The 12,200-nt window shown below is 33.0% G+C and overlaps 1 protein-coding gene across 1 annotated transcript; it reads left to right on the forward strand.

Moving 5' to 3' along the window:
* The first annotated feature begins 5,113 nt into the window (after nt 1-5,113).
* LOC121258424 (cysteine-rich receptor-like protein kinase 10) lies at nt 5,114-9,877 on the forward strand. Its single transcript, XM_041159933.1, has 6 exons — nt 5,114-5,436; nt 5,541-5,680; nt 6,513-6,723; nt 8,120-8,354; nt 8,472-8,622; nt 9,330-9,877. The coding sequence occupies exons 1-6, from the start codon at nt 5,373-5,375 to the stop codon at nt 9,732-9,734; spliced, it is 1,206 nt and encodes a 401-aa protein (XP_041015867.1). The 5' UTR covers nt 5,114-5,372; the 3' UTR covers nt 9,735-9,877.
* The last annotated feature ends 2,323 nt before the right edge of the window (nt 9,878-12,200 follow it).

A 12,200-nucleotide genomic window follows, 5' to 3' on the forward strand; every position in this document is an offset into this window, starting at 1 on the left:
AATGCAAGAAAATGTATGCTTTGTGGTGATATCCAACAATTATTTTGAGGTTTTGGTGTCATATGATCATTAGATATGAATTACATTTTTTGATTTATTAGTGTCTCCTAATGACATAAATATATTAGACCGATATTTTGTGTTTACTATATAAGCTCACTTAAGTGCATGTGCACACCTCTTTGCAAATCTAAGTAGATTTTCAATTCCGTTGACTTGCATCTGAGCCAAGCCGATACAAGTAGGTTGTAGAGTTTCCACCCTTTAAAATTTCTTATTAATGAGTCCTATATATGTGTTTGGGGTTGAGTATCTATAACATAAATATTGTGATGTAGACTAAACTAGTTTGAGTACCACAAACTCTTTTCAATCTATGCTCCAAAACTACAGAGTACGTGTTGATGTCGTGTTTCACAGCTCGAGCACTTCCGTGGTAACCAAGCTCACGCGACCTGCAAACTAAGAGGAAGGGCTTCGGTGACGTCCAGGGTCACTTCGATGCCAAAGTCAGTGAATGATTCTCTATGAACAACTTAGAAGAATAGTAAGAACAATCAAAATTAAGCCAGAGCTCCTATCGAAGGGAAGTATGTTATTTATACCTGGTACGAGTCCTGCTGTCGACAGAGGTCATGGTGTGTTAGGTGTCAGACATGTTACCGCTCATTTCCTGCTGCCACGGAGTGTCAGCCTGCGGCTATGGCAACTGAAGGAGATCGTGGCGTGTTAGCTATGCTAGGCCTGTCCTGCTACTGGGAGGTCGTGGCGCGTCAGGTGTCAGACCTACTACCACTCATTTCTTGCCACCACAGTGTGTCAGCCCGCCACTCTGGCGGCTGAAAGAGATCGTGACGTGTCAGTCGAGCCTAACCTGTCTTGCTGCTTTCTGCCGACGGCAGGTTTCAGGTCGTGGGCGAGCAGTCCTTAGTGCGTGGGATGCGCCATTGCGTGTCGGGTTTCCTGACTCACGCATTTGAGTGTGACGTCCCTTGAATCTAACGAGTTTGTGACCGGGTGCGTTCAGCCATCTGCGTGCCGCTTAGCGTCTTGCTCGGCATCCTACGGTAGGTCCCGGTAGGCTGTCGAGCCCCGAGACGATATCACAGGCTCCTCCGAGCCCAGTGCTAAAGGGTCTTCCCAAATGGGTTCGCAGTCATGGGCTCAACACGTGATCATCCGGCCAGGACTCTTAGCTCACAGAGGGATCTTGTCCTTGGCCCAGAGTTCTTGGGCTTGGCCTCCTTGGGCCTGGAGTTCCTGGGCTTGGCCTCCTTGGGCTTGGAGTTTCGGGGCCCTTCAAGGATGGACCCCTCCCTCATAGTACGTATGCAAAAAACATAGTAGTACTCAACATATCAACATATTTAGGCCATGTTTATATAGTGAAACAAGATGAGCTGATTTTAAATGAAAGTTAAAAATTAAAAATTGTAGAAAATATTGTTAGAATATTATTTTTTTAATATTATTATTATTTTAGAATTTGAAAATATTGAATTGTTTATTATATTTTATATGAGATTGTAGAAAAACTATAACGATAAAATAAGATAACATAAGATGAAATCGTTTCTATATCCAAACATAACCTTAATCTACCTCAAACACAAATATTGATTAGCCAGTACTTTACAGTAGTGATTTGGTCATAAATAATTAAGTTGCTCTATGTGCATGGTGTTTATTGGACACGACGCAAACATAGACACATACATTTTGACTGAACTGCCGAGTTCACAATGATTTGTCGGAGAATTTGTCACTAGTGGCCGAACCACATTAATGATTCCAGTGGGTGCAAATAGTTTTTTTTTTTAATATGAAAAATGATAGACTCACGAATCTATCCATTTTTTGTAGTATTTTTTTAACATTTTTTTAGCATTTTATTTTTTATAGTAGACATAACTTTTTTATTTTTTATTTTTGTAATATATGAATGATGAATAGAAAAATTTAATTAGTTTAAGAAGAATAAAATCAAAATAAATTAAAAATAATAAATAAATAAGTAAATAAATAAAAATAAATATAATATGCAAAAGTCAAAATTAATGGGACAGATGCCCAACTCCAAGCTGCATGCATGATTTAGTGCTCGGCCTGCTCGGCTGTGGAACTCCCAACTCCCAAGAATGCATTATTTTATTTTATTTTTTTCATTCATTATTTATGACATAAACAAGACTAAAGAGAAAAAAAAAAAATAGAAGCAGACCAAAACGAAAGTGACCGCCGTAGACTTGATGTTTTTATGAATGGAAATGTTTTTTAGCTGGAGTTTTATAAAATTAAAATAGATTTAATGTTTTATATAAAATTAAATTAATTTGTAAATTTATTTTTTTAAAAATATTTCTCTCCTAGGTATATTTTGGTTATACGAAGCTTAGAACATGAGAAAAATAAATTTGATTTTACGTTTGATTCAAGGCTTATTAAATCCAAGAGTACTACTACAATAGTTGCTAAAGAAGCCTGTCTAGATTCTAGATTCTTATAATTCTCATATTGATATATAGATATATACAATTTATTAAAAATTTTAAATTGTATTCAAGTTATTGGATTGTCTTGATCTCTTGAATCAACTTTTATATAGAAGGTGAAGATAATATAATAATCATACTTAAACAATATAGACGGAGACAATTCAAAATATAACTCTAATAAATTTAAAGGATAATCATTACAACGAGAGAAGGGTCTGGAATCTTTTAGGGGATTTTAGATAAATAAGAAAAGATTGATAACTAAAGAAGATTAATCACTCTTTGAACTCTTTGAACTTTTCCCTTCTTGTTCTCTATAAAAAAAACATGTTTGACTTTGATAACGGAGGTGTCATGGACACATCTGACCGCCACTTCTTACTCCCTTTTAGCACTCGAACAGTGTCAAAGTTGATGTTTACAAGCACGCCTTAACACCCTAAATACAAACAACGATAAGGCTAAAGTATTCCCCTAATACAAACTATGTACCTTGCACGCGTTCCCACTAGGACTCAAACACACGGCACCTCCGAGTACTCGGCACCATTCTACGTGGCATCATAAAGTCTTATTTGGTTACACAATTAATATTAGACAATATAAAATGAAAAATTATTAAATAATAATGATGTAATTTAAGAATAGTAATTAAATAATTTGATTTAAATTTTTTATGAAATTTTGAAAATATTATTTTTATTTTGAGAGTTGAAAAAGTTAATTTTTTTTTTTAAAATTTAAAAAAATTATAATGATTAGGTAATGATTATATAAAAATTAAAAAATATTTATATTTAAATATTAAAATAAAATAATATGTGAAACAAAAAACGAATGCACCAAAGTATAATTGCAGTGAGTAGTAAGTACACCGTACACGTAAAGAAAAAAACGTAGTTTGAATTTTCTTCCAAAGAAAGCCTCTCAAAAGAAGCATTCAGAACTGATTTCCAAGTTCCAACCTTCCACGCGCAGTAGTAGGTGCGTAATATATGGCTTACGTATTTTCTCTTTGGCTGTTTTCAATCAGTCAGCTGTAAATGTTTCCTTTTCCTTTTTTTTTTTTTTATTTTTCCCAGACAAACCCAAAAGAGAGTTGAACTTGAAGTTGAATCTCCATCCTGCAATACTCGAAATTTCTCAGATGGAAAGGGGAAAGCAAAATGCCAAATGAGCTCCAAGTGGGACCCGTATCTCAAGAATCGTTGCCTGATGTGCAACATAATATTTTGTCCAGGAAAAATGATATTTGCATTAGTTAATTATGCAAATATCGTACAAATCTTTACAAAAATAATTAAATATATATATTAATAATAGAATCTGTTTTTTTAAAAATAATTACATAATATTTGTATACTTAATAAATATACATAATATTACTCTTTTGTCAAATAAAATGAGTTTAAGCTCCAAAACCTTATTTTCTCTAGTTGACTATGCTTTATATAAGAATAATGTTTGATATAGTCATAGGTAATGTAAGCACAACACATTTGAAAAAGAGTGGTAACTACAATTAAAAACTTAATTTTTTTCATTTGTATCTCATATTTACTTATTTTTTTAAAAGTCCTAAACAACACTTGCACACTCTATGATTACAAATAGGATTTCAATTTCCATAATAAATTGATATCAATTTGTGATTACCAAGATAAAATACAAGAGCGAAGTTACTCCTACCGAAAGTTCAGTATTGAACAGTGTAAATCTTTTTTTTTCTTTTTTCTTCAAACATTTTTTAAATTACTTTAAAAATTTTAAAAATAAAATAAAATTTACAAACTTATTGAAAAAATTTAAAAAATAAAATAAAATACAATTCGGTAAAAAAAATTCGGTATATAAATTCGGTGAGAGTAATGTTTCTCTAAATACAATTTCTAATCAAGTTTCTATTATATGTAAAATACATATAATCTCATGATTACTCTAAAGTTTAAACCAAAAACAACAGGGAAACTTCTTCGTAAAAAATGCCAAAAAGAAATGAATGTCTTATTTATTATTTCCTACACATAAGTCGTTACGTTGGCATATCACTTAAAATAAGATTCATTATAACTTAAAAAAATATCAAAATACCAAAAAAAATTTAACATTGTTCGTATGAAAAAACTTCTTTAGAAAAAAAACACTTTGTAAATAGATTTTCTTATAATCTATTCTTATAAAAAGTTAGCACACGTGGCTTCTCTTTATGAGATGCTATCGGTAGAGTTTAGTTAGATAAATTATGGGTGTTTTGGCAAATTGGTTTGACTTTCACTCTGTTTATAATATATAATTACAATAAAAAAAATTTCATATGGTTCAGAGATTGTGTTTAAATGTTGAAGTAAATTGAATTGAGATGATAAAATATTATTAGAATTTTATTTTTTAATATTATTATTATTTTGAAATTTTAAAAAATTAAATTATTTATTATATTTTATATTAAAATTTAAAAAAATTATAATGATAAGTTGAAATAAATTAAAGTATTAAGTAACATCGTACCCTTAGAGCTGGGTTGGCTGAGTCAACACGCCCCTTTCTTTCAGGAGCAGTGCCACGCTACCGCTCAGATTTACCGCTAGTTGCTTTCGAGCGGTACATTTGAATTTGAGCGGTACATTTGGAGAGGCAAAATAGCTTCTCTCTTCTTTCAGATATGGCTCTGCTACCATCCACCATCAGAACCCATAAATGCAATTCAATATTCGTAGGAAAACCCAAACGAATCACTCACCAACATCCCCAGGTATTCCCCGCAGGACAACAACTCCCACGAATTCTCTCAAAATCAAACATAAATTTTCGTATAAACTCGAGAAGTCTTTCCTATTTTTATCTTTCATGGGCTAGCTCTGGAAACCACAGAAAGACATGAACAAGTTGAAGAATTTCCTTCAGCATCTCATGAAGCCATTCAAATATAGTCCAAGCAAAGGTAACGAGCAAAACCCAGGTCCTATTTTTCGCATACGTTGTTTGAGCTTGCTACGTTCCTGACCATGACATGATTTATGTTGTTTCTCTTTTGTGATCTATCAGAGGAACAGGATGAAGAAGAGTTGGAGAAGATTGCTCAACAGGAACAGAAACTATTTCCGTACGAGACCTTAGTTGCCGCTACCCGAGATTTTCACCTAACTCACAAGCTCGGCGAAGGTGGCTTTGGACCCGTATACAAGGTATGATTAAATTCAGCTGTAATTTGGGTTTCCAAAGAAGTTTAAACTTTAAACTCTGTATGGTTTCTGAGAAAGCTTAAGATGTAAGATTAGATATACAGTTCTATCTTAGCTTGTCCCCCCCTCGTCCTGCTGGAAACATAAATATCCAAATTTTAATGTAATGGGAAATGATTTAATGATGTGCCTGTTTTCCCAATTTTCTGGTATTTTCCCATTTTATTTTTTTATTTTTGAAATAGAACAGAGCGTGGGAGGACGAAAATGCCTCATCCTCTATAATCTTTGAAAATTACGTTTTGGGACTTGCCGGCTGCTTAAAAAGTTTAACGTCTTTTGTTTTATAATAGTGAAGGAGATAAAGATTAATGAGACAAGGAATGAAACTAACTTGGTCAGTGAATTAGGAACAACTTAATCATATTGGTATACAACGGAAAAATGAGATTTTAGAAAATAGAGGAGGTTTCTGAAAATTTGTGGGAACAATTTAGAACATAAGATACAACCACTAATATTATGCACTTGTATATTACCAATTTAGAAGATAGTATAGAACCATTGATATCATGTACATCATATTTATATGTTTAATAGTTAAGCCACTTGCCTCAGAGTAGTATTTCTGTAGTGTTAAATTATTAAATTTGCAGAAGCATATTTTTCCACGCTTGAGTCTACATTCCAAATGATAATAATTTACCAAGCTTTCTCTTGTTTTGCGCTAGACCTTTGATCCCAAGGGAGAGAGCTTCTTTGTTATCAAAGTAACCTACTAACCTCAAAGGGCAATTGAAACTTCTTCTAAGTTTTGGGATGCTTTTGCTAATAGGGGAAGTTGATTGATGGGAGAGAGATCGCGGTGAAGAAGCTCTCACACAACTCAACCCAAGGGGAGAAAGAGTTTAAAAATGAGGCTAAGTTGTTGGCACGCGTTCAGCATCGGAATGTTGTGAATTTGTTGGGGTATTGTGTCCATATGGCGGAGAAGCTACTCGTTTATGAGTATGTCTTGAATGAGAGCCTTGACAAACTTCTATTCAGTAAGTTCGATGTGACTCTCTGCTACTTTCCTTTTTTAACATTCTTCTTCTTGTTTTCTCTCATTTGCACTCACTTACTAGGAGATTTTTATTTAAGAGTGAAATGAAACTGAAAGAGGCCTTATGTTTAGGTTCTAAGTTCATAGCTAATAACAGCAGTTATAGTAGTAGTTTGTAGTTCTCCCCATTATATTTCTCTGTTTGCTAGCCATGTATAGTTCATGCTGGGGAAAATGACTTAGAATTAAAAGAATGCCGAATTCTTTTGAAGCAAAAATTAAAAGAATGCTGAATTGTTTTTAGTATGTCTATGCACATTCTAAGTTGGTCTGGAGGCCAAGTTTAGAATTTCCCAGTGCCAGTTGGGCAACAAGTAGAATTTGATGCAACAACCTTTAGACATGATCATAATCAGACAAGCTCAAATGTGGAAGACCTCTGTCAGAGATATTGTAATGTACCACAAGAGGTCCATCCGATAAAAGTTAGAATGAAATTTAAATGGGAATACATTTGGATTAAAATCATCCGCTGATAATTGTAGCTGTTTAGTGGTAGAAATAATTTTTTCGAATCTTCTTTTCTCTATTATAGGCCATTTTGTCATACCATCTCTCCCAACAGCATTCAATTTAGCCTTAGCAGCTGTGTGTGGTTTGCCCCTAAAATTAAACTCCTGTTAGTTATGAAGCCTTTAGCTTGATCATTTATGATTCAAATGTTTTTAACAGGTTTATGGGTCGACAATGTCGGGGACAAATAGCCATGCTTTCTTTAACAGACCTGTTGGTACTTAAAAATCTCCGTTAACTGTGACATCTTTTCTTTAGATATAAAAAATACATTTGAAGGTAATTTCACAAAACTTCCGTTCATGAAGTAATAGCAAAGGTGAAATATACCGATCAAAATATACATATATATATTTTGGTCTGTTTCTGGTCCTTGATTTCTGGTCTGTTTCTTTTGGAAGAGATGATGGCCTGCTATATCTTCATTTTTCTTGCAATTCACCTTCTGGTAAAAAAATGGCGTGAGGGGAGTGGCATTTTCCCTTTAAATAGTTCTTTCACATCTGAATTTAGTTTTGTCATCTTGCACTAAACATTGTGAAGGAGATGGCCTTGCGACCTTGACTTACCTTTACATTTTGAATTTCTCTGCTCTAAGCTACCAAATCTTCTATTAAATTGTATGGCTTCTTGACCAATCCTCTAGCACAAAGGTTGTGGCTCGTTGTGGAAGAGAAACCCTGCCAGTTGAATGGTTCAAACCACTTAGTTTATTACCATTTAAAATAGTGATTATACTTCAGTTTCTTTTCCTGGCGTGAATAATGTACCAAAGTGCTTTCTAGTCATATTGATGGTGGTTTTTATATTGTATCTAAATACAGAAACCAATAGAAGAGAGGAGCTTGATTGGAAGCGGAGGTATGAAATTATTGCAGGCATTGCCCGGGGCTTGCTTTACCTTCACGAAGACTCGCATAATTGTATCATCCACCGAGACATCAAGGCCAGCAATATTTTACTCGACGAGAAATGGGTGCCAAAGATTGCTGATTTTGGCATGGCCCGACTCTTCCCAGAAGATCAAACTCATGTCAACACCCGCGTGGCTGGAACCAAGTACGTTATTGAAAAATTTCTATTTCTAAATCGGTCTGAATACAGATTTCTATTCTATTAAATGCTTTTACTCTGCATATTGAACTTGTTATTTCATCGTACATGAAAAATATACAGTGGGTATATGGCTCCGGAGTATGTCATGCATGGACATCTATCAGTGAAGGCTGACGTATTCAGTTTTGGGGTTTTGGTCTTGGAGCTAATTAGCGGCCAGAGGAACTCATCTTTCGATATGCACGCGGATGCTCAGAATCTTCTTGAGTGGGTAAGAATTAAGTGTTTAATTAGATACTGTTGTGATTTATGATAAACAATGTGTTAGGTTAATCCTCATAGGTAGACTGGCTTTTGGTCAAAATAAAAAAACAGGTGGGCAACCTTAATTTTTCTTTTTCTTTTGTTTTTTTTAATATTTCTGTCCAATCTACATCATGTATTCATGATGTGTACTTTCGTGCAAGCAAAGAAAGACTTTTTCCTACATAGGAACCTTCGGAGAGGCATATGATTGTACGGTACTAAGTTCAAGAACATTGGTCATGAAAACTAGTTAAGCAAGAATCTGAATTCTACGGGTTGGTCCAAGTGGTGAAGGCCTTGGTCTAGGGATATCATTCCATTTAAAGACTAAGGTTCAACACCTTATGAGTGTAAATAATCATTTGGGGCTACACCCCCTGTGAAAAGTCAGCGATTTAACCAGTTTCGTATAGGAAAACTTTTGAGGGGTGCACGGGACCGGGATTTACTCTGCAGGGGTTTTGGACCTTGCCTTGGAGAGGTTTATCGACATAAAAAAAAATAAAAAATAAAAAATAAAAAGAGAGAGAGAGAGAGAGAAAAATCTCTTAAATTCTTATTCAATTTTTAAAGATTTCAAAATAAGAGAGATATTCATGAAGTATTGCCATACAATAATAGCTTAATGATTTCACATCTGACCTGGATGGGGGTTTCTTAATATTGCTACAGGCATACAAGCTTTACAAGAAGGGTAGAAGCTTGGAGATCGTGGACCCTACATTAGCATCATCTGCAGTCACTGAACAAGTAGCAATGTGCATTCAAATAGGGTTGCTATGTGTACAAGGTGATCCGCAGCTACGACCGACCATGCATCGGGTGGTCCTGATGCTATCGAAGAAACCAGGCCACATGAAAGAACCAACAAGACCGGGACTGCCGGGATCCCGATACCGAAGATCTCGCCGGCCTTCCGGACTATCTTCAACTGTTGGAACTTCTGGTTATCGGTCAGATCAATCCCACACTTTTGAATCTACCTCTAATACCATTACTACAACGGCAACCACTTCGGCTACCACCGCAGGAGCAGAGCCTGATCGTGGGAAACGTCCCATGCAAAGTAAAGAGTAAATCTATTAGGATATTTTGTTGATTCTTTGTGCATTATGAATAGATTTATAGTTGGTCTGATTAATTATATGCACACATTATCTCATAGTGAGAATTTTTTAATTTCTTATGTATAGAATGAAAACAAGCTTTGCGTGGGGTTCTGCCGCGTGTCATTGCATGCAGATGTGTCAAGCATTTTTGTTTTTTCGTTTCCTCTAAATTAATATTAAATTATGATTTTTATATCACATGAAATAATAATATAAATCGTATTATTGTTATATCACATTATTTGTAACAGCTCCTTAATATATGATCTACTTCAAGTACATTATTATTGTATTATTTTTCACCAAATATTTCCCAATTTGCTATATCATTAATTCACTCCCACGCGTAAATACATTACCGACATCCATAAGATTTAAAATACAATATAAATCTAAAAGTCTTATATTTTCTAGGATTCAAATATAAAATATAGATACCAAAAGCATATGGCATGATTAGCATAAACTTTCAGTATCTAAAATAGAGGTCTTGGATTCAAAATCCCCTCTTCAAATGTATCAATAAATATATATATCTATATATATATATATATATATATATATATATATATATAATATAGATGTTCCAACCACCCTGCATGCATGTAAAGAGCTGTTACAAATAATGATAATAACTTAACTGTTGATTAAAAAACTTCTAGTTGAACTTATTCTTCCAATTGGTTTTTCTTTTTCTTTTTTTCTTTTTTTTTTCTTTTATAAATATATATATATATATATATCCTTGTTCACATCTTTAGAAACTAAAATTAAAATTTATAAGAGTGCTTTTATAAACTTATTGAATATAAAAAAAAAACATTTAGCCTCTTAGGGTATTTAAAATAATAAGATACTTTATAAATTTTTTAAAAAAAAACATAAATTAGCTCTCGAGGTCCACATCAATGGACGCTACATACATTAGAGTGGTTTTCAAGTAACCTCTTACAATGACAGAATTTCGATATGGAGGTTTTAGGAATTTAGATTTTTAAAGGAAGTCTGATTTTGGAGGGAGGAGATACATTGCATTTCGATAGAAAAACTTAGATTTAATAATTATTTTAAAATCTTCGTTTCTTATTTATTTCTTTTTTCATTTTTAATTGTATATCAATTATCAAGGTTATTTATGACAAATTTTTTTTATGGATGGAGGGGATACATCACAATAAATGATGGATTGAGAGAGAAGGGGGGGGGGGGGGGGGGGGGGGGGGGGGGGGGGGGGGGGGGGGGAGTGAAAGTTTGGAGAATGGTTGCAAATTGGATGATAGTTTAAAAGAAGGACAATGCTACAGTTTCCTCTGGGGGTTTTCGTTGGGAGCTCCCGCTGGGATTCTAGCATTGTTCTTTCAAGTGTTTTTTTAAAGTTATTTATTATATAGATTTTTTTAACACTTTTACATATTTTAAAAAAAATAAAATAAATTTAAAACATTATTAAAAAGTATTTCTTTAATCAGAAAGTAAAAAAATTATTAAAAAATACTTTCTTAATCATGAAGTAAGTATTTTTTAAGAAAGTAAATTTTTATTTTACTTCATGATTAAGAAAGTATTTTTTAATAATATTATGAATTTTTTTTTATTTTTTTTAAATATTTAAAATTATTAACAAAATCTATATAAAAAAAGAGCTAAACAAAAACACATAAAAAAACACACACTAATGCAAGTGGTAGCTCCCGCTGCGAGCTGGAAGCGGGATACTTAGCATTTTCCTTGAAAGAAATTTGTGTATTGATCCCTAGTTTAGTTCTTTTTCTACATTAATAGTCTCTCAAGAAAATATTTATGACGTACCTTGTTTATTGCTCTCATTCATCTTTTCATTGGATCAATTAAAATCTTGTTTATTTTTATAGATAAGATGAAAGTTAAAAGTTAAATAAAATATTATTAAAATATATATTTTTAATATTATTTTTATTTTTAAATTTGAAAAGGTTGAATTATTTATTTTATATTGTATGAAGATTTAGAAAAGTCGTAATGATTAGATTAGATTAGATTAGACGAGACGAGACGAGACGAGACGAAATGAGTCAAAAACTTTTTGTGAAAGTGAACTAGAGTAAATTGCCATTGAAGCTGCTATAATGTAGCTTGAAGTCGATCGTTAGGTATCTTGACTAAAATAATACCTCTAGTGCTCCATTTAATTATTTTCAACGTTTGGTGAAGAAACAATATTATATTGTTAAGTAATTAAACACACTAAAATATTAACAAAATCATGAGCTAATTTGACATGCAGCTGGCTATTTTCTTTGAATGGCACACCATTATTACCATCATTATCTTGTACTACTCTTCCTATCATGAAATTGGTTAATAAAAAGACCGATGATATAACTACATTTTATATATAACTTATTAATAAAATAATACTTTTTTTAAAATTCAAGCACATCTATCAAATCAAAAT

Source organism: Juglans microcarpa x Juglans regia, chromosome 3S (assembly GCF_004785595.1).
Source record: "Juglans microcarpa x Juglans regia isolate MS1-56 chromosome 3S, Jm3101_v1.0, whole genome shotgun sequence".
NCBI classification, from domain to species: Eukaryota; Viridiplantae; Streptophyta; class Magnoliopsida; order Fagales; family Juglandaceae; genus Juglans; species Juglans microcarpa x Juglans regia.